At 42.0% G+C, this 21114-nt stretch overlaps 1 protein-coding gene across 6 annotated transcripts in view; it reads left to right on the top strand.

Annotated features, from left to right (window-relative positions):
- Nucleotides 1-21114, top strand: part of MECOM (MDS1 and EVI1 complex locus) — a 345512-nt gene that overhangs the window by 133290 nt on the left and 191108 nt on the right. For all 6 annotated transcript variants that reach the window (XM_074878469.1, XM_074878467.1, XM_074878468.1 and 3 more), the window contains exon 2: nucleotides 19173-19522. In XM_074878469.1, the coding sequence (XP_074734570.1) occupies nucleotides 19173-19522 (350 nt within the window). The remainder of the gene's footprint in view (nucleotides 1-19172; nucleotides 19523-21114) is intronic.

Genomic DNA, 21114 nt, shown 5'->3' with positions numbered 1-21114 from the left:
ATAATTGAAAATGCTAGGTCAAGCTCATACAATTGTATTTTACAGTTTGTCCCCACACTGCTTGTCGCCCACATCCATGGCACATGTGAAATTTGTATGACAGAGCCTGATAATAGTCCAACAGAGAGCACAGATGACATCTTGCCCCATGTAATCAATCAGTAGTTTGCCTTTAACAGCAGAGAGATCAGAATTTAACAGATGTATTTTGGATTAGTCCTTAAAAACCTTCAAAGTGTTTTTGCGTAATTTGAGATCCTGTGTGGCTGGTAGATAATATTCACATTTAGGGATGTTTCCTTTTTGAAATATTACTTAGATTTGAAGTTGTGAGCCACATGACCAGCTCCTTCCTTAGAAGTGACATGTGGAAGAGCTGAGAAACAGATCCATCTTCTGCACTGCTGCTTCCCTGTAATTGCTTCCTGAGAGCAACTTGTCCTGGATGTGATTTTTTGCAGCAACGTGGGAGGAAGTCACATTAACCCACTGAAAGGGGAGATGCTGCTTTCAATTCTCCTCTTGCCTCTGCCTTCTTTCCTGATTTATGGATTAATTGTATGCTTGCTCTTGACACAATTTAACGTTGTCTCTGTCACGGTGACTGGGATGATATCTTGTGTTCTAAGGCTGCTTGGTGTTGGAGTTGCACCATCTCTAATTGAGAGGCTGATGATTGATAATTGAATACAAGAATAGGCTAAAAAGCTTGGCTTGTTTAGCTGAGGAAAATGAAGGCTGATAGAGGTCATGACTGGTACTGAAGGTGATAAACACACAGCAAACCATTTAAGCTAAAGGACAGTGCTGGAACAAGTACAAATAGGCAATAACGTGTCCATGAATATTCTGAGGCTGGAAATGAGTTTTCTAGCAGTAAGAGGGGTAAAAGAGGGGACCACCTTCTCCATAGGATCAATGGATAGAACTGTGTGGAAAGTGCCTCCCAACACAGTGCTAGTGCTCCAGCATCCTGGTGGAGCAGGCCCACCATGAGATCAATGCTTTTGGTGGATGTATAATAGCAGGCATGGATTCCCTGCTGTTTCACCAACATTTGTAATGCCTTTTACTGTAGATAAGAGGAATCTGCCTGTTTTGTTGGCTTTCATTTGCTTGAAAGGGAACACAACACAAAGGATGAAAATACCTCAAGACAAAAGACAGTAAAGAAACTCACGGTAGCATCTTCCCTCTCCTTTCTGTCACTGACAGATTTTTTGGATCGAAGGTTGAACATGGCAGACTGAGGGTAGGAAGCTGACCCCTTGTAAGATTGAGATATTTGACATTGAGAGCTGGTGGGGTAGAATAAATGTGGAGACCCTTTGTCTCAAGGAATTTCATTCCTGAGCATCATGTTGTTTTACTCCTGTGATGTATGACCTATTTCACTATATTCTCTGCTGAGTTGAGAAAATAATCTTAGAGAGGTGCTTTGTGTGAGGGTCTGTCATTTTGTCTCAAGCTGTGATGCTGGAGTTCTGTGCTTGATGGTGCTCATTCTGTGTAATAATTTTGCTTTCAAGAACTGGCATTTTCAAAAACATTTGTTAGCTTCATTTTTCTTCCACTGACCTGAGCAGTAAACCCCGAGAGTGGAGTTAGCCAAGGTGGCTCACTTTTGAGAAGCCTTTTCCATGTTCAAGGGCTTTGGATCAGGCCTCACTTTGCTGTCGTGTACCCCTGAATTGCTCCATGTGTTGTGCATTGCTTTCTGTCACTGCTTTTAAAATAAAGTGGTTTGTTACTGGAGTATGAAAGTGCTTCACATTATTTAATCTAATCAGTGAAAACTTCCTCATCCCATTATTTGGGCAATTTTGGGGGAGGAGTGGTTGTTTTCATTTGAGTTTTATGATTTACACTTTATTTTTATGGCATGTTTGTTCAGGAGGAGGATTTTTCATTACTTTCCTTTGTAGTGATTGTTTTGTACTTTCTTGGGACAAAATCGGCTCTTTTGAAGGTCCGCATGCTTACGTACAAAATATTGGCAGATCTCTGAGTCTGAGGAATGCAGTGGAAATCATAGTGCATCCTGTGCTTTGATTTCTGCAGATCTCTCTGTGTTGCTTGTGGTTATGAAGCAGAATTTCTTGCTCCTATCAATGTTAGCTTCTACGACTGTGATTTATTCATATCAACCTTAGCAATACCCACTATGAGCTGATTCAATTCTACTCTGGACTGAGTTAAATTATCCCTGAATCAGGGCTGTGAATGTTGCAAGCAATGCTACTGGCAGTTCCTAATGAAACTAGGGAAACTACAGAAAGTTTGCTGGTTTGTGTGTCCAGTTTTAGGCAGCTGCATGGTTTTCTGGACTCCTACCAATGGGCGGGATAGATGCTCAGAACATTAGGGGACGAGGCTGTTATTAGAAAATGAAAGAAAAAAATTCCTCATATATATATATGTCCTGGGTATATTTTCTTCAGTGATCAGTAGGACAAGGGTATCTTTGCTGGTTATATGCCCTGTTCAGCTCTTTGCACTGGTGTGTTCAACGCAGAATAAAATTGCTTTACCCACATGACTAAAATTGGATTTCAGTGACAAACCACTCGTCAATGAGCATGAAGATTTTATGGTCTCATCTTTTGGTTTCCCCATGTAAGAACTGAAATCCATTACTAGTAATAATCTGCATCGCCCTCCTTGATATGTTTGTCAGAAGAGTTCACACTGCAGCTCAACTAGTCAGGAATCATGTTTTATGTGTAGTTTGTAGGTTGGGATTAGAGAGAAAGAGGACAATTATAACATTGAGGACTTGCATGGATGTCATCTGAGGTGGCTTGAATCTCCAGACATACAATTTGAAAACAGCCATGCTGCTAAAATCAAAGAAAACTTTACCAAATCCTCTTTTTTTTTTTATTTTTTTGTGGTTTTTGTGGGGTTTTGGAAGGTGGTGTGTTATTTCTGTGTTTGGTTTTTTGTTGTTCTGGGTAGTCTGGATTAGTTTGTCTAAGCTCCCTTTTCTATTTATTTTTATGGTTGCTCCTCTTCTCTTCCGAGTGTTAATTTGCAAGATTACATCTTGTTTAAATTTCCCCATTGCATGTGTGTCTTTAGCTTGTTTTTCTGTGTGTTGTTTTCAGGGGAAGTGGAAGGGGAAAAGAAAAAATAATTGTGCGTCATTGAAAATAATATGAGCTTTGAGCATTGTGATGTCCACTCTGTATCATCAGGTGGCTCTTTTGCACTGGTAGAAACACAGCACTTGAAAAAACAATATCCAGCAGGAACTCCTCATGAGGTTAATACTTCAAATGTTGCTGCTGTTCATCCTTGTTTTCCTGTGGTTTTCTTAACCAGGTTGTCAACTTGCAAACTCAGGTGAAAGTGCAATTATGCACTTGAAACTCATGAGTTAAACTCCCTCAAAATAGAGACTTTAAGGAAATCCCATGGTATTCAACAACATGTGTTTTTTTGTGTACAGCAGACCCCTTGCACCTGGCTGGTAAAGCAGCACTTAAGGGATTTTCTTCCTTCTCCCTGACCCCCACCAGACTCTTGCTCTTTAGGGCCCATCTTCTTCATTTTATTCATCTCATGGGGCCTGTGGGTCTCTATCGTTGGTGATGAGGACACTGGAGTTTCTGTATTTAAACACAAGCGGCTTGGCCGCCTCCTCTGCAACAAGAGGCTAGAAAAATACATTTATCTCTTACTGCTGGCACAGTGTAGTTGGGTTTGGCTTTCTCAGGCAGCCTCCAGGTTGGGTACTAGTTATTTAGGGTTGTCAGATCACTTACAACCCACCTTTTGGTGCATTTTTTTGCCCCAGGAAATAAGTTATGACAAATCTGTAAGCATCTATTCTCTCCACCACCATCACACATCACTCTGTTGTGTAAACACTGTTCCTCAGGATGCACCAGCATCACAGGCCTCCTAATTTGTTGCACTTGTTTTTTCTTGTAAATATTCTCTTTGTGGATATTAAATAGTAAGCAGATGTCCATCTGAAAATGTGCTTTATAGGCACTCTTTTGTTTGACAGAACTTTGAAGAGCGGATATATATTGCCTAGTAGCTTTTATTTTTTGAATCTATTTATTTTAATAAATCAGAAGTAAAAAAAAAATAGGGTTTCACCAAAATTATAATCTATAACATAAGTCATTACATTAGCCAGTTCTTCCCAGTCCCTTATTCAGCTTAGAGTTATACTGTTGCACGATCACCCCCTAAACACATCTATATACATGCAGAGATGTGTGTCCATATGCTGGGTGAATGTCAAGTGTCCCTTTAGTTACCCTAAATAAAATCTGGCTTTTTCACATCAGTTGGACTTCTGGCCACTGATTTCAGTGGGTGGGGACTGTGTCCTTCCAGTCTGGCTCAAGTTCAGTGGAGTCCCCTTGATTTTGCTGAGAGCAGGGAGTGCTGCCGTTGTCTGAACTGAAGACTCTTTTACTTGGGCATCTGATTTTGGCTGAAACTTCATGGGTATTTTAATGACCTCTAAACTAAATTTGCCAGATGACTTCCCAATCTTCAAAACTATTTTTGCCACTTCTGCTGTTAGTAAATAACACTGTAGAAAAGCTGCTCTAAAGCAGGGAAGAATCACAGAGGGTAGCTCTTATCAATATATTTCCTCAGCGAAAGCTTTATGTGGCACCTGTGGAATCAAAAAGAGATTTGTCATTGATTTCAGGAGGAATACCTTGCTTTAAAAGAAGAATCAGACAAATCCCCTTCTCTCTGTATATTTGATATATAGCTCAGGATGTATGGTTTCTCTGGCACTTCCCAAGTTTGTAATTTGTATTTCACCTTAATGCCACTTTGTGAATTTATTGGCAGCCAGAAGCACTCCATCAGGATTATAGTTTTGCCTACCTTTTGGTGATTATAACACTTTTTTAAAGGAGTGTTTAGTTATTTTTACTTAGGTGCCACATGGGTGGGTCAGTACCAGCCTGCCACCACAGCAAAGTCATATTTTTAAGAGACTAGGAGAATACATCAAAACTCTGCTAGCACTTTCATGTAGGGGGGATATTTGGTTAAATAGATGTTTATCTGGGAAAGTCATCATCTGGCTAGCAGCATACTGAATGTTTCTAAGCAGCTAACTTATGTATACTAAACAAATTTGGTTTGGCTGCAGCTAGAGCTGCCCTGTGGAAATTCTCAACATACATTTGTTTGATTGAGCTGTCATTTTCAGTTGATCTGCTGATGATCTGTGTCACTTTGTTTAAATGTCCTGGTGGTTTTTTTTCTATACAGTGCAAAACCAGTCCACTTTCTGTGATGGATTAAATTGAGGTGAAATTCGAGAGTTACTCCTGTTTTCGATTTCTGTGCTCTGAGACAGGTGGGCTGGAATGACAAAGAACTTCACACACAAACACATTAAAACCAAAATGGAGTGGATGCCCTTATGATTTAAAACATCCGTAGATGTGTCAACTACCAAATGCTCCTGTTCAAAGAAGTTGCTGGGATTTGCACTTTAAAAAACAAATGGTATTTATTTGGTCTATCCCGTTCAGCTATAATACCTGGACAAAACTGATGCTGAGCTCTTTTTCTCCTGTAAAATTCTCTGTGGGTGCACAAGTGCCAGGAGTTTGGCCTCTGAGAGAGAACACAAGGTTAACCATGGGATGAAATCCCTGGTGAGCAGCAGGGACTGGAAACAGACTCTCTTGCACGGTGGGAGTCTGCCAGCCCAGTCTTGGGAACTGGGCAGCATCTCTGGTGGTCTCTGCCCCAGGGACATGCTTTTTGTAGGCACTTTCTAATAGACCAAAGCTCCTTTCAGACTGCAGCACTTGGTTCAGGTTTTCTGTATTTTGGGAAGTATTGCTCAAGCTTTGGCCTATTGGTTGTGCTCCCTCAGGGTTGGTATGTGTGAGATCCTGGGGCTCCCACTGATCTTGGAGAGGAGTGGTGATGGCTCCAGCAGGGAATGTCAGATGGCATGGTTGCGAGGAGGAGCACAGTCAGCTCTGAGCACAGTACCGGAGAGAGAAATCCCACAGCCAGGCTCAGCCCCATGCTCAGTCCCTAACCCCCCTTCCTCCAGCTGACCTTTCTAGAGCCCTCATTAAAATGCAGCTTTTCTCTGTACCCACCGTGGGCTCTTGTGCGAGGCTCACCAGATTTCAGTTTTTGCTTTAGAGCGAAGACTCACTTTGGGGATCTCCAGCTTCTCCCATGTGGGCTGTGGTCCGTACGCGAACCGCCAGCTAACGCTCTGCAGAGCTGCCGGACTGCGGCTTTGTGGGGAAGCACTAAGGGATGCCAAGTCCAGGCAACATGCTTATTTTCTAAACTTGCCACCAATTTGGTTTGTGGCTGTGGGTCGGTTATGTTCTCCCACGTGGCTGCAGCCTGTCCATGGGTGAGATGGAGGCATGGTTGTATGCGGAGTGCTCTTTCAACACATCCTCACAATAATTGTATTCTTTTTTTCCTCTGACATGCTTGGAGTTATGCATGGCCTTACCTAACTTGCTGAATTAAGGTTCATAGGAGTGTGGAGAAGGTCAGCTACATACCAGTTTAATGCCTGTTTTGAAAAGTGCTCTAGGAAGAGTTGGTTTTATTTGACTTCAGCTTCTAATGAGCTTACTAGGGAAAGTTTAAAATGCAATTTGTTGCTTCCACTTCCTCACTTGGAAAAATCTCTTCTATGACCAGCAATTGCATTGCTGCTGCTTGAGCAAGTGCAGTCCACGCTGCTCCTGCTGTGCTCTGCTCTCCCGGTACAGACACTGATGCTATGGTGAAAGGTATCTGACAAAAGATCCCTTTTGTGACCACTTATGGCTTTGAACAGTTTAGATTGAAATTTTCTGAGCATTTTTGGCTTTATTTTGGCAAAAAGGAATTCAAGTCATTCTCAGAGCAATGTCAGGAAAAGTTGCATTGTTTTCCTCAAGTTGAAAAAAAAAAAACCTCAAGACATTTTTTTCTCAAGGACTCCATCACTTCCATGATTTAGGCTATGTCTCTGTATACATATAATATTACATATACATTTTGTATATATACATTCTTGTCATTATAAACAGTACTTAAATCCATGTCTGTAAACATAAATAGATATATAATTAAGTACTCTTTATAACAGAAGATTAGTCTGTAGTGACATAATAAGTAGAATTAAAGTATATAACAACTGCATGTTAGTTTGAGCTTGTCGGGTTCTCTGAGATCCTTTGGGATGGAGAGCACTGCCTGGGCCAAGGTCTCTAATGGCGTGGCATCCAATTACACTAAGGCTGAGTTTGCTCCATTAAGTGCTGTGTATTTATTTAAGCTGTCATCTATCAGCCTGCACATGAAAACAATAGAACTTGTGAAGATTGCCAGTTTGGGGGGAAAAGAAAAAAAGATTACTTTTCAAATTTGCTTCCAAGTTATTGGGATGAACCAGAAGCTTTCAGAGTGCTGATTTATTGCTCTGCTAGCAGCTCACCAGGACCCCTCTGCTTCTCCAAGATCAACAGCTTCATAGAAAGCAATACAAGGTGTATGGAACAAAGAGTGGAATAAATTACATTAGCAGTTAACTTTCTTTACAGTTAATATATATCAATAAATATCTATAAAGCGTTTGAGGCTTTGACCAGGAAGCCATGTAAAATAAACTGTAGTCCCACTCTTTTTCTTCCCTTTTCTTGTTTTAAAGTCAAAATGGATCTAACTGATCTTAACTGTTTCACAGTAGGGGTCTCGTTCTGGTTTCACACTGGTGTCACTGTTGATTTTGGAGGGGGCATGTGATCAGATTAAGGAGTGTCACTCCTCCCGCCTTACAACGAGCTACTGGTGCTATGAGAACACTTAGCAATTCCATACTGTCCTGCTTTGCATCTTCAAAGCACTGGGGAGGGATGAGCTATTCGCCATGGGGCTCATCTAAGGCAAATGAGATAATATGATCCTGTGGAAGAAACGGGAAACCCAGGAGGGAATGGGAGAATTTGTTACTGGATATTTTTGCAAAAACACCTGAGTGTGCAGCATCAGAGCTACTTGTTCCTAGTATAAGCAAAGGCTCCATGGTCTGACAGACCAAGGAGGTGAGAGCCCAGGAGGTCTTTCCTTTTTGTCCTGCATGTGCTGAGATATCTCAATCTTTTTTTAACTAGCTGGTCTTGAAAAACTCTGGTCTTTGGTCAAAATATCTCCTGTGGTTTCTGTGTCTGTAATATCTCTCTCTGTAAAGCTCTGGCTTGCATGGAGGTCTCCAAACATGAGACAAGGGCACCATTGGCAGTTGGGCTCCTGGTCCCCGAGAGCTGCTAGGGAAAGGTTTTCCCTGTGAGAACAGAAATGCAGATGGATGTAACCAATTTTGCTCATTTTCCTCCAAAGAAAGAGTAAAGAAGGGTGAACAGAGTGAGGTGTTACTCTGCGACCAAGTTAAGGGTGTAGCAAAGGGTATATTTTGGCTGAGGTTGCAAATACTTGTTAAAGAGGGAGCAGGCTCCTCCCGGCGTCAGCTGTGGACCACCAGCAGGGGAGAAAAGCAAGAGTGGAAAACTCTTAGATAGTGTTGAAAACCTCAAAGCAGTCAGCCCACAGAGAGCTTTACCCTTCAGAGACGTGCTAGGTAAAAATGCAGCCAGACAAACACTCTCGGAGAAGTTTCTAAATTGCATGAGGAACTTTTTTTATAGGAAAGAGGTGACAACATCCTGGATTTGCCTAATTTCTGCAAACACTTATCCTTTTAAAACAAGTCTGATTGCTCAGCAAAATTCTCAAAGCTGTAATATTTGGGGTTTGGATTTAATTTTTTTTAACTTCTCTGAATGATTTCCTTTTTCATGATTTTTTTGGTAACAACTTGGAAAAGAAAATGAAGCAGTTCTGAGAAAAGTGGGAAGAGAAAGAAATGGGAGAGAGTGGAGAGAAAATTAAGGGTTTTCAGGGGAAAAGCTAACCTCTGTTTTTCAAACACCTTCCCATAGCAGAGGATGCAGATGGGGCATGGGGAGGGAACTGTGGTCGCTGGCAGTGAGGCAGTGCAACATCCTTCAGCCGAGCTGAACGAGTGCGTGAAGCACAGTGGTGATGGAGGCGCCAGGCCCTTGTTTTATCTCCATGTGAGGGGTTTTGTTGCAAAAAGCCTAACGTTTCCCCCCATCCTCTTATACAAAGGCCAAGGAAAATAATTGCTACAAATCCTTGTGGCTCATCACACTCTCATGTATGCCACGCTTTCTAGAAAAAATAAACTATCCTAGAAAGGCAACAGAGAATTGTAAGTGTACTTAACGGGTGTAGTTTTCTTTGCCTCTGTCCTTGTTTAAAGTCGTACTGCCATGGACTCTGGGACTTGCTGTAGGGAAGCAAGTAGGTTTTTCCCAGTTGTGCTTAGATGCCTGCAATAAATGCTATCAGTTTCATGGACAAACCTTATCTGCATCACTGCTGAAATTATAATTTCATTAAAGTCACTGGCAAAAGTCCCACTGTTTTTGAGATACTCCATAAATCCCAAGTTTGCTGGGACAGACCTGCCTTCCAAAATGTGCCAGGAAACACAAATATATTTTGTTGATGATAAATATTTTGTTGATATTAGAAACTAATAAGTGCATATTTAAAATGTACAGACCAAACTGTGGAAGTGTTTGGAGGAACAGGCAGTGTCTGGAGCAAAGGGAAAGTGGGATCAAGTGGAGATAATCTAGATAAATTTGTTTGGAATGCTTTTTTGCTGGAAAAATGAAACAAAAAATATTCTTGCACTCTGAAAACGTGTATGTTGTTTTGAGTGAAATACCAGTGAGAAGAACTTGTCAAAGCTATGCATGTCAGACAAGGACCTAGGTTTCACAGAGACAAATGGGAACAAATTGTCATCCACATCTTGGAATAATCCCACCCAAAACAATGCTGTCATGCAGGAATAAAAGTGTTCCTTTGTATGATTAAATAAAACTATCCCAAAGGGTTCTTTTTGTAAAATATATGACGACTTTACTCATCCAGATAGGTTGGATATAAACACACTGATGCCCTACGGAATGCCCCAGAATATATCCGCACATGTAATATGAAGTATAGTTGCTCTTAAGATTCATGATTTTCCAATCAGCTAAGTACGTCCTGCTTGTTACTGGGTGACCTTGTGAAGATATAGCTACAGCACATGCTGCTGAGAAGTCACTTGCAGGAAAAATTGTGGCCTTGTAGCTCCTCGGAAACAAATGCTGGAAACCAGTCTTGCCAGACCTTGAGTTTCTGAAGTGGACAGTATTGTAGGATTAATTATTCAATACTTTTCCTGATTAGTGTATTTATTATGAGTACTTGTGTTAGTGTTTCAAGGACTTAACTACAGTGTATCACAGTGTCACTCAAACATAATTAAGACTCTCTCACTGTAATTGCATAATTAAAAAGCTGTCTGGCTGCTGGTACAAACCATTCTGTCCCTGGTCTACAGCAGCTTGGTCTTCCAGAGGCAACTCCTTGAAACTCTAGCCCTCCCTGAAATACTTGGGTATAGCATGTGAACAAGTACATCACTGGTACACTGCCGTGTCCACTGGGCCTCCTCCGATAATCCCTCAGCTCTTGCTCTTCCCTTCCCAGCTGCCTTTTCCCCACTGGTCCATGTCCCGTACTCTTCCCAAGTGGAGTGCAGGCAGGGCATCCCTTTGGGATTCAGGCAGGGCAAGGTGTCTCCCTGATGGTTTCCCCAGGGCCTTTTTGCCATGACAGTGTGACTATACAGGTGTGAGAGAGGGGATGGCATGGCTGAGCCTTCACCAACTCATTTTTTTTTAACCTATTGATGCTTAGAGTGGGAATTACTCAGCTTCCTAAAGCAGGTATATGGGTGTATGTAGGCTAGTGCTGAAGTGGCTGCTGGGAGGAAGGGGTTAAATTCCTTTTTATTTGTAATGTGCTTTTGAAACCAAACTTCATGACCTGGCTTCTCCTTTTTTTTTTTTTCTTCCCCCCCCCCTCAAGTGATTACACTTTGCTATGTTATAAGGGAGCAAATGCATTTGTGTCTCAGGACTGTACTCTACCAGATACTGACATGTTCAACATCTCCTGTGGCTTACCAAACACATCAGGGATGTGGACCTCCCTCTGTTTTCTCATTATGCCAAATAATGAAATGTGGAAATAATTCTAATCCTTTCTTCTGGTTGTGTCGTACCTCTGAAAATATGATAAACTCAATCCAATTAAAAGTCATTACCTCTACAAGGCTCAGTCTCTATCTATAACCTTTGTTTTATAATTCACTCTTGTTATCTGTCTTCATTATAATTTGGTAGAATAGTCATATTTTATTACCGCTTTCTGTTAGAAAGAGGCATGTGATTTCCAGTGCTACTTTGTGACACATCTCAGTTTAAAACAGTAAAGGTCTACTAATGAGTAAAAAAGTTCAGTTACACTGATTTATTACATCAAGATAAAGTTTCATTTGTGTTGATTATAATACTGTAGGTCTAAGTAATTGTTTTGATATAAAAACATTCTTTTGCAGCAGTAGTTTTTCACTATGTCAGGGACTGTTAAAGTGCATTACCTTTTCTGTCTTAGCCCAGCTAATACAGATCTAGTTAAATTTTGTTTCCAGTTAGTGCTTTCTGTATATAAGTGGCTGATCACTAATTCTCATTTGACCTTAACATCCTTACTTTTCTCCTAAGCACACTGGCTCCTCATGTTATGTCAGTGTGAGAATATGTCATGTTTATCATTATGGCAATCGAACAATGAACAAAAGCTGGTTCCTCTAACCCATTTTCCTCCCTTAGCAGTGACCAGTACTCAGAGCTCAAAATTTCAAGGCAGATTTTTTTTTTCTCCCCTTGAGTCTAATCCATATAGAGAGTCAAAGGACTGCTGCAGTTCCACTCAGTTGAAATATTTTACCAAGATACAAATTTAAGCTATTAGTTAGAGTTTCAGCATGTTTTGGGCTGCCTCCTAGCCAGCATGGATCTCTACAGGCTCCTTGCTAGCTGCAGATCTGGCTCTCAGTATATCAAACCCTACAGCTGGCATTTCCCTCTTCTCTTACCCCTGCTTTGTGTAACCCAGAAAAGATTTTGAAAGTCAAATATATATTTATTCCATTGAGGAAACTTTATCAACCAGCACCAAAGTTTATTGGCACTACCTAGTGATATAATGGGTAGTTTAAACCCTGCTAACTGCGAATAATTTTTCAGCGGTGTTTATGATTGCAGTAGACTCTAACAGACCAGAAGTACAGATAACATAAATATTTCTACCAGAGATGATTGTACTGGAACTATAAATAAAATTAGACTTAACTTGTAAATAAATTCAGTGCGTGCCAGCCAACATTTATAATTCTTTGTTGCTGCACGTAATACAGTAATTTATATGGAAAGTGCCCAGGAACACAAGCATCCAAATTTTGCTTTTCAGTTACACAGGTGCAACTTTCCCTGACATCAAGGAGAGCAGCTCCCATGTAAATGAAAGTAGAATTTGACCCGTAGTCTCTCAGTGCTGGACCCTAATTAAAAGCCAGCATCTGGTCCACATCAGATGCTTTTGACTGTGTTACTCAATTAGACATGAATGACACTAGACAGAGCACTGAACGCTACTAGTTATTTATTGTAGGGAGTGATAGTGAAAATTGCCAGAGATGGCAGGCAGGTCCCTATGCAGCTACTATATTATGACTTTGCTGGTCTAGTACCAATGCTTGGCAATGCTGAAATTATCCTCTCTCAAAGGCCTGATGCTCCTGAGTGCGTGTAACTTCTCGCTTGCCTGTGGACAGATCTCTCCCAAGCGCTTCGTGCTCATCCTACCATCGGGAGCTCACTTCTGCTTCCAGTATGGGCCACTCGTTTTAAGGTTATTTTCTGCAGGCACAATAATTTAAGAAGAAAAAGATGCTTCCCACACAAGGAAGGTTTTTAATTTGTCTTTGAATTATCTGCGCTGTTGTTACTGATACCCATCTTGCCACAAGGCACAGACAGAAGCTACCAGCAGCCCTAAGCCCTTTGCATGGGGTGCTCCAGCGGTGATCCAAACTGAGCTCCCTTCCCATTTCATGTAGATACTGCAACCCACGGTGCAGCGCCGTAAGAAGTTGGCAATTTCCGTACTTCAGCCCCGAAGTGTGCTGTGCTCAGGCTGCTTCGGGCTGCCTTTTTCTCCTGCCTTTGTCTGCGCAGCTTTTCCTACAACTCCCTCTTCTGCCGGCGCTGCGGAAGGGTTTGCTCGGTGCAGGGAGGCTTTGCCGAGCGCGCCGTGTGAATGCCTTCTGTAATCTGCAGCGTCACGAGCACGAAGGGAAAGCTGAAATCTGGGCACCACATTTCCCTCTCATTTTGTTACATTAGTGTCAATCTGAAGAAATTCGAGCGACTTTGGCTAACTCTAGGACAGACACTGATCTCATTTATTCCTTGGTGGAAGTCTAAAGTAATTACTGTGGATTTTACAGTCATGTAAGAGAAATCGGAATCTGGCCTTTGGGGCCACTGCACGGGTGCATTGGCCCCCCTTGCTCTTGTTGCATGGTCCAAGAGCATAATTTTCAGTTGGACCTTTTTGAGTGTGTTCAGGACAGCTTTGGTTTTCTCATGTTTGTGTTAGGGTCAAGTAATACATCTATGCAAAATTCCCATGCATTTGAAGAGTAACGCTTGTGAAAGTGTTTTTCCTTGGTAACTGAAGTAATGATTCAAAACTGCTTCAAGTACTACATTTATCTTTAAACTTGTTTATAATCTCTTTTGTTGTACAACCAAACTTTCTATTTGTAAAACAGTTTTTTCTCTCCCCTGTTTTATGATTTTTACCTAACTGGGAATTGCTAGCTCTAGTCTGTTTGGACTCTAATCTCATTTGATTAGGTCTGTCTGATACTTTTCACAATGGGGTCCTGTCTGGTGCCCTCAGACTGTGTTACAATACAAATAATAATAAATAATTCGTTGTTAGGTCCAGCTCCACAGAACAGTTCTGTGAATAGGGAGCAGCACAAACCAGTTTCAGGTACATTAACTGATAAAACGTTCAAGCAGAGTAATGTAGCTCTTGGCTAGAGTCCCTCTGTGCCTGGAGATAGCAACCCAATCTCTGCACATTTCTAAAGCTAAGGATCTTTCTCTGCTTCTCCTCTAGAGGATTTAAAAGTGGCCCCTCTGAGCCATGTCTACCTGCTATGGGACTGTCAGGTGGCTCCCACGTAGTTCAGCACTGGCTATATGCTCCTTTTGAAGCTAATGGGTTTTCTTCTCTTAATTTTCTGCTTTTCCTGACCTCCTGTGTTCTAGACCAATGTGGATATATTTTGTAATCAATTGTCCCTGTCTGTAACGTTTGTTTTTTTTTTTTTTCTTTAATACTTGTTCAAACACAAATTCAGATAAAGGTGTCCCATTTGTATGCAAGAGGAAATGCCTGCCTCCTTTTCAGATATCCCTGCAAATACTCCATGCTGATTTCCTCAGCACTGAATAGAAATGGTAGATCAACTTAATACAAATGGTCTCTAGCCCCTTTCAAGGATCTGATTCAGGGCTTTGTGGTACATTCAGGTCCACCCTCACCTTATGCAGGAAAAGGGACTAATTCACCCAATCCTGCTGTATTCCCCCAAAGCCTTCATTAATGTATCCTCGACAAAGGCTCTTATCAGACATAGTCAACAGAGTGGAGCTCCAAGCTCCTCACATGTGATGGGACTTCTCCCATTAAACAGAACCAGGTCCATCTGACGTCTAGTCTTTGGGGCCAGGGGTCATCTTTGTCACTCAACTTTGAGAAGTTGCAGACACGAACCTGTGTGTATCTTCTCATTGCAAAGAGACACTTCTGCATTTATCTCAGCTCTTACTTTATCCTGCTCAGAGATGATGGCATTAGAAACACTTCTGAAGTAGGCTGTCTATATGCTTTTGCTTCCAGCCTACCTCTTTCATCTGGAGTAATCAGCCACCCATCCTATGATTAAGTCACTGGTGGCCACGTACATGTTTCCAAGCGCAGAGAACCGGATTTATGTACTAGAGGGTTTATCAGCCAATAGTTGCTTTGGGAATGTATTATCCTCGGGCACAAATTGCCTGAAGAAAGGGAGAATGGATAGTCTGTATGGATTTGTTTCTCTTTGTTAGGTGTGGATTTGGGTCTGAAGATCTGGATGCAGACTTGAACCTTGGAGGACTTTGTGTGAACTTTGAGTTGAAGACCACCCTGAAACACTGATACATGTAACAAGCTTGCCCATTCCCTTTATGTGAGATACTGTCATGTGACATTTCAGCTGCAGAAAGGCATGGTTTTATTGAAAGTGTGGCCCAGTGTGCTTTTGAAAACAGCATGCCTTTGCCTTGCTAGCAATTGCAGTCAGTGGAAAGCAGTTTGGGTTGGGTTCAGCAACCTCTGCCTCCCTCAGTTGTTAGTGCCTCCTACCTAATTACTCTTGGAGAGGAAGAGCATGCTGAACTGCTAAGAAACATCCAAACGGAAGGAAGTCCTCACCTCCTCACAGCCATGCACAGAAGCCCTCCCAGTCTTGAAATGACCCCAGGCTCAGAAGTTATGGTAGCTTTGGCACACGCTCTTCAGTCCTCATCAGGCACATCCGTAGCACGCAGCCACGTGGACTCTTTCCTGCTGGTGTGTAAGGTTGTGTCAAAAATGCAAATGCAGGTGTCCACCCTGGTCTTTTAGTAGCAATTAACTTTCAACTTTTCCTCCTGGGTTTCCTTTGAAGCTTGTTCATGTTTTTACTGTAAAATAGCAGTGAAGAATTTTATGAAGGCTAATATCTAAGCTTTCACATCTCATCTGTTCCCTTATAAGGGACCTCGATTTTTACTTCATCCCGTTACTAATGGGGATAATTATCGGCCTTTAGAGACGCCATCTTCAATTTCAAAACTGTAGTGCTATCTGTGTGAATGATTTGCAGTTCACTGGGAAAACGATGCTTATCAGTGCAGTCCCTGGGTCTAATTCTAACCTTACAAAGATTTTCTATCAGTCAGTATCCCACAGTTTTGCTGGAAGTCCCTCTGATTCATGTGGGTGTAAATTTTAGGGGGAATAGTCCCACTCCCTTTGAAAATGAAGACCAGATCCTTGAGTCATGTATATTGATTTTAATATAGCTCCTTCTATCATTAATTTCACAAATATGTCTTAATGGTCTTCCCGTCTCTTGGTCAGTCATAATTCAACTTCTTGTTTATTTTGAGGTTTTAAAATGTATTTTTGCTAGAATATGTTGCTATTTCAGGCAGAATAATATTTCAGTAATCCGTTTTAGCCACACTGTTAGGGCTTTGGGGCATATAGGCGTATTATATTTTCCAGAGCTTTCAAACTGAAAGCTCGTGTTTAACGACAACATCGGGTGTGGCTGCTGGAAATCAAAGGAGGCACAATAGACCCAGCAAACGGACTTGTCTCCCTGCCAGGCTTCCAGAGGCCAATTTATCAGCTGCAGGTTTGACCCTATATGGCTAAAACCGAGTGTAGCCAGAATGACTGAGATAAGTATAACCGAGGCCTTTGAGTCTGCGAGAGAGAAATTAAACTGGACTGTCCCTGGGGGAGAAGAAACATCTGTAAATCCATGCTTGCTAAATGTTTAAGGCTCAGCTTGTGCCAGCTTGTGGGCAGGCACTGCTGGCGAGTGGGGCTGAGGAAGGTGGCCCTTTGGGGAAAGGTACAGAAAGGGTCATTTCTTGCTGAGACTTAAAATGATTTGGCTGAACTGCTTTGTTCTTCTGTGGAAGAGAGTTGAGCATGGCTGTGGGCGCAGGGAGAGCCTTGGTTTTATGGGGCACTGTTTGGTGGGATGGGGACAATGGCAGTGACTGTGTGAGATGGGCTTTTTAAGGAGTTTGAGTGTCAGGCACCCAGCTGTCATGGAAAATCAGTAGGATTTAGATGTCTGAAGTTTTTACCCCCCGCCCCCTTCCAGCAAGCCATGTGCTTATCATCATCCAGATCACTTTCCTTGTGTGATTTTTCTTCCTGCACCCCATGTGTATACATGGGTTAGGTTGGGTTTTTTTCCCCCTGTTTCAAAAACAGCTGAAGTCTTTTAGGCAGGACTGCAATCTAAACAGTTGGGGAAAGATATTTGAATGGGAGTGAGCCTGCCCTGGGTGGGTGCAGCATTGCTGCTAGCCTGTGAAGTCAGGGAGTGCATTGGAGTTTTGGGGATGTTCAGGAGGTGCAGACCAACCTCTCACCCATCCCACCACACTGGAGCAGAGCTGGGTTTGGGGGCAGCAGAAATGCCACAGTGTGACAGAGAAGGCTGCTAACGTGGCCATCTCAGTGCAGGGCGAAGTGAATGGTGACATCCAGGTGGAGCTGTGTCTCTACCCTTTTCATGTTGTCTTTTCTGTCCCTTGGAGGCTGGGTTGAGTTTTGCTGTGGGCGGGGAAGTACGGGCATGGGCTCGCAGGTGCTAGGCACAGAGTAAGTTCTCTGCACTGGCACTTTCATGAACCCTTGAGCATCTTTCCCAAACTCGGCACTGCTGAGCTATGACAGGCAGGATTTCTGAAGCATAAGTGATGGAAAATCCCTCTGTGTGTCCTTCTCGGCTAAATGGTAGAGTCAGTCAAGGTTTTCTACTTCTCAGAGCACCAGGTATTAGAAAAGTGACAATTATTAAAGTGTAGAGAGTCTGCCAAACCAGAGGCCGAGGGTAGCTGAACTTTCTTGTGACATGTATGAGGTCATAGCCAGTGCCACATAAAAGAAAGAAAAACAGTTCATGGCTGTGAATAAATTGCTCACAGATGAAGAATCCAGTTTGCCAGTCATGTGATGGGAGCAATCTATTCAAATGATTTGTTATGTCCCAGTGTTTGTCTTAGGCAGTACCAGAAGCATGAAAGTACAGATATAAAACTGTGAGATAATATGTAACAAAGATGTGAGAGATAATGGGCTATGACCAGTTTCCAGTGGAAAAGGCATACGGTGCTAATCTACCATGGATAGTTTCTTAAATGAGCAAGAAATTGAAAGAACATTTTAAAGTTTCCTGTTTCTTCACTGAAACGGAGTCATTCTGAACGCCAAGCCCAGCGTAACGCTTTAATTTCTGGGCCAACCATGTTATGCAAATATCCTCGTGCTCAGATCTTAAATACCCAATCTCTCAACTTCATTCCTAGGAGAATAGTATTCCTATTTAGTACTCCTATTTAGGTTAGAATTAAGTGGAATGAGTTCTGGTGTGTAAGAAAACTACAGTAACATTAATAAAGTTAAATGACTGCAAATAATTAAGAAGTTTTTTGGTTAGTTTGTCTTTTTGCTCCTTTTGCATGTATTATTGGGTTGAGTACCGTATTGCTGGTGCAGCTAAAGTCCCTGCTGAAGTCACTCAGAGTTTTTTGACTAAAAGGAATTTACAATCAGCCTTACATTTTGAGCTGTCAAAAACAGTGAGTTTTCTTTTTTCTTTTTGTTTGCTGGCTAAGCCCCAGAGATGAAGGTTTTTTTAATGTGTTTTGGATCTGTCCCAGGTTTTTTTTTTTTTTTTTGTAACTGTAAGAGGAGAAGGTTTATGTTCTCTATAAGGTGCTGTTTGGATCCTGAACTTATTTTAGACCATTGCATTTCTTGGAGGTCAATGGAAAGACACTGATTTACATCAGCTGAGGTTCTTGCCAAGAGTTGTGTGGTAGGCTGGATCCTTTCCTCCAAAGACTAATTGGAGGCCATCAAACTTAATTTTGGCTACTTTAGGTTCAATCTGTCTCTCTGAAAGACCAGTAAAGCTTTCCTGCTTTTCACTTCACTTAGATTTCAGTTGTAACATATAATGCTGGCTTTCAATTGTAATTTCAAAGAGTATGCAATGCAAAGCGCTATATCCGGACCAGATTGGACAATAGGGTGTGCCTGCATATACATCTGTATGCAATTCCCTCACTTGTGTTCAATGATGTAAACCACTTTTGATGTCAGGAATATTGAGAAACGCTGTGTACCCCCAGGCCTACAACAGGGAAGACTCAGCTCCTTCCAGGGTGAGGCTCTGCTGCAGGACTAGTGATTGATGAAGGTGCCACCCGCCTACCAAACTGTCCTCTCTGTTTCATGTGCAGGCTGAAAGGGTTTCATATGCAAAATCTGTCAGGATATTTCAAATCCTACTGTTTGGCTTTATTTTCCAGGTGATGAATGTTTGTATGAAAGCTTTCCTGAACTTCCTTTGGAGGAAGTGCCAGAAGCTGATGGAGAGGCTGCAAACATCCAGTGTCCAACATCCGTCAGCATTCAGGAGCCATCTTCTCCAGCAACCTCTAGTGAAGCTTTCACGCCGAAGGAGAGCTCTCCTTACAAGGCTCCGATATACATTCCCGATGACATTCCCATTCCTTCAGAGTTTGAGCTCCGAGAATCCAACATTCCTGGAGCAGGATTAGGGATATGGACCAAAAGGAAGATTGAAGCGGGGGAAAAATTTGGCCCTTTTGTAGGAGAGCAGCGGCCACACCTTAAAGATCCCAGTTACGGTTGGGAGGTAAGACACTGTACATTCTTTTGGTCTGTTGATCTCTCTTGCGTGTCTATAAACACAGAAATATTTGCAGAATTTGAGTCCTATCCTCCAGTAGCCAGGGGATATTTGTGTGCACGAAGACTGCTCTGTGGCCTTTCAGGGCTTTCTGGATGGAAAAAAGTGTAAATTAAAGGCAGGAATTGTTGCTCTTCATGCATGAAATCTGTCTTGGTGGATATTGGCAGGTGATGCTTCTTTTGGGGAAAGAGAGGAAGAAGTTGCGTTGTTGGAACACTTCTGTATCAATTTTATTCTGCTCTTGGACAGTCCTGCAGTATGTCTGTGGGTGAGGGATTTGCAAATGACACCTCACTATCTGTTTGAAAAGAAACTGGGTGCTGCTTTCAGGGTTGTGAATCGCCACTTTGTCAACAATGATTAGAACTATCCTACAATCTAACAGTGTGTGGATAAAATTGCTATTGAAGAACCTTGTGCTACTTGGACTTTGAAAGCTGGGGGTTTGATCTTGCTTCCATTTATCTTAATGGGAATTTTGGCATTCATTTTGTGAAGTATGTTTGAATGCTAATGTCAAACCTAGTACACATCGGGATGATGTGGCTCATGTTACTTCTGCAGATGCTCTGCGAATTGTTGCTTTTCCTGAAGGAGCTCAAGGCCTCCTTTGGCGAGTACAGTGGTTGCCTCTTGTTTTCCTTGCCTTCGGGGATGTGTTTTCCTTGCTGTGATATCACCATGGAGCTGGCTGAGCTGCAGGTCCATGGCCAGGTCAGGGCTTTAGACCTCAAGTGGTAGACGGTGCCAGTGGTGTTATGGTGTAACAAATGTTCTCGCATGGTTTTATTCATAGTTTTAACAATGTGCTGTAGAAACAGAGTGCAATCTCAGCTTTCCATCTGTACGTTTCCTTTGGTTTTTGATAAGGAGAGAAGTGCAGGGTTTGCATGGCTCTCCAGGGGCCTGACTGACCTCTGGAGAGATGGGAGGTTCATTTTCCCAGGAAAAATGGAGTTTCACTGTGGAGTAGAGCCTTGCAGATATGGTGGAAAATAAGGGTTTTATTTGCTCTTAACTGTCTATAAATACTTGGTGAGTTCATTCCAAACTTTCCATCCAGTTGTTTAAACTCTTGTGAGACCTGTGACAATATGACAGAATAGTGTCAGGAGAAATTATAGACTTGGCAGCACTCTATCGAGTTAAGAGACCCTGATGCAATATAATTGCTGGTGAAAAATCTTTATTATTTGAAAAAGGCACCAGGAAACCATAAAATCTGACCTTTAACCACACCACAATCAAGCTCAGATATTGATAACAGAAATTAGAGCAAAACTGCTGAGACATGGTTGTACTTGCAGGTTTAACATATTCCAAAATTAGGGTATTTTAGACTGGATCCTCAGGTGGTGTAGTGTAGGATAACCCCACTAAAATTGAGGGAAACTCATCTTGATCTTCACACCCTTAGATGCTGATAATATGCTGCAATGTTAGAGACTAGTTTTCCTGCTTAAAATATTTAAGGTTTTGGGGTCTAAAAAAATCCAGACAAAAAATGCCTATCTTGATAGTGCTGGAAGCCCAGC

Source organism: Strix uralensis, chromosome 9, assembly GCF_047716275.1.
Source record: "Strix uralensis isolate ZFMK-TIS-50842 chromosome 9, bStrUra1, whole genome shotgun sequence".
Taxonomy (NCBI): domain Eukaryota; kingdom Metazoa; phylum Chordata; class Aves; order Strigiformes; family Strigidae; genus Strix; species Strix uralensis.
The sequence above is the reverse complement of the archived record's forward strand: the minus strand, read 5'-3'. Positions and strand labels throughout refer to the sequence as shown.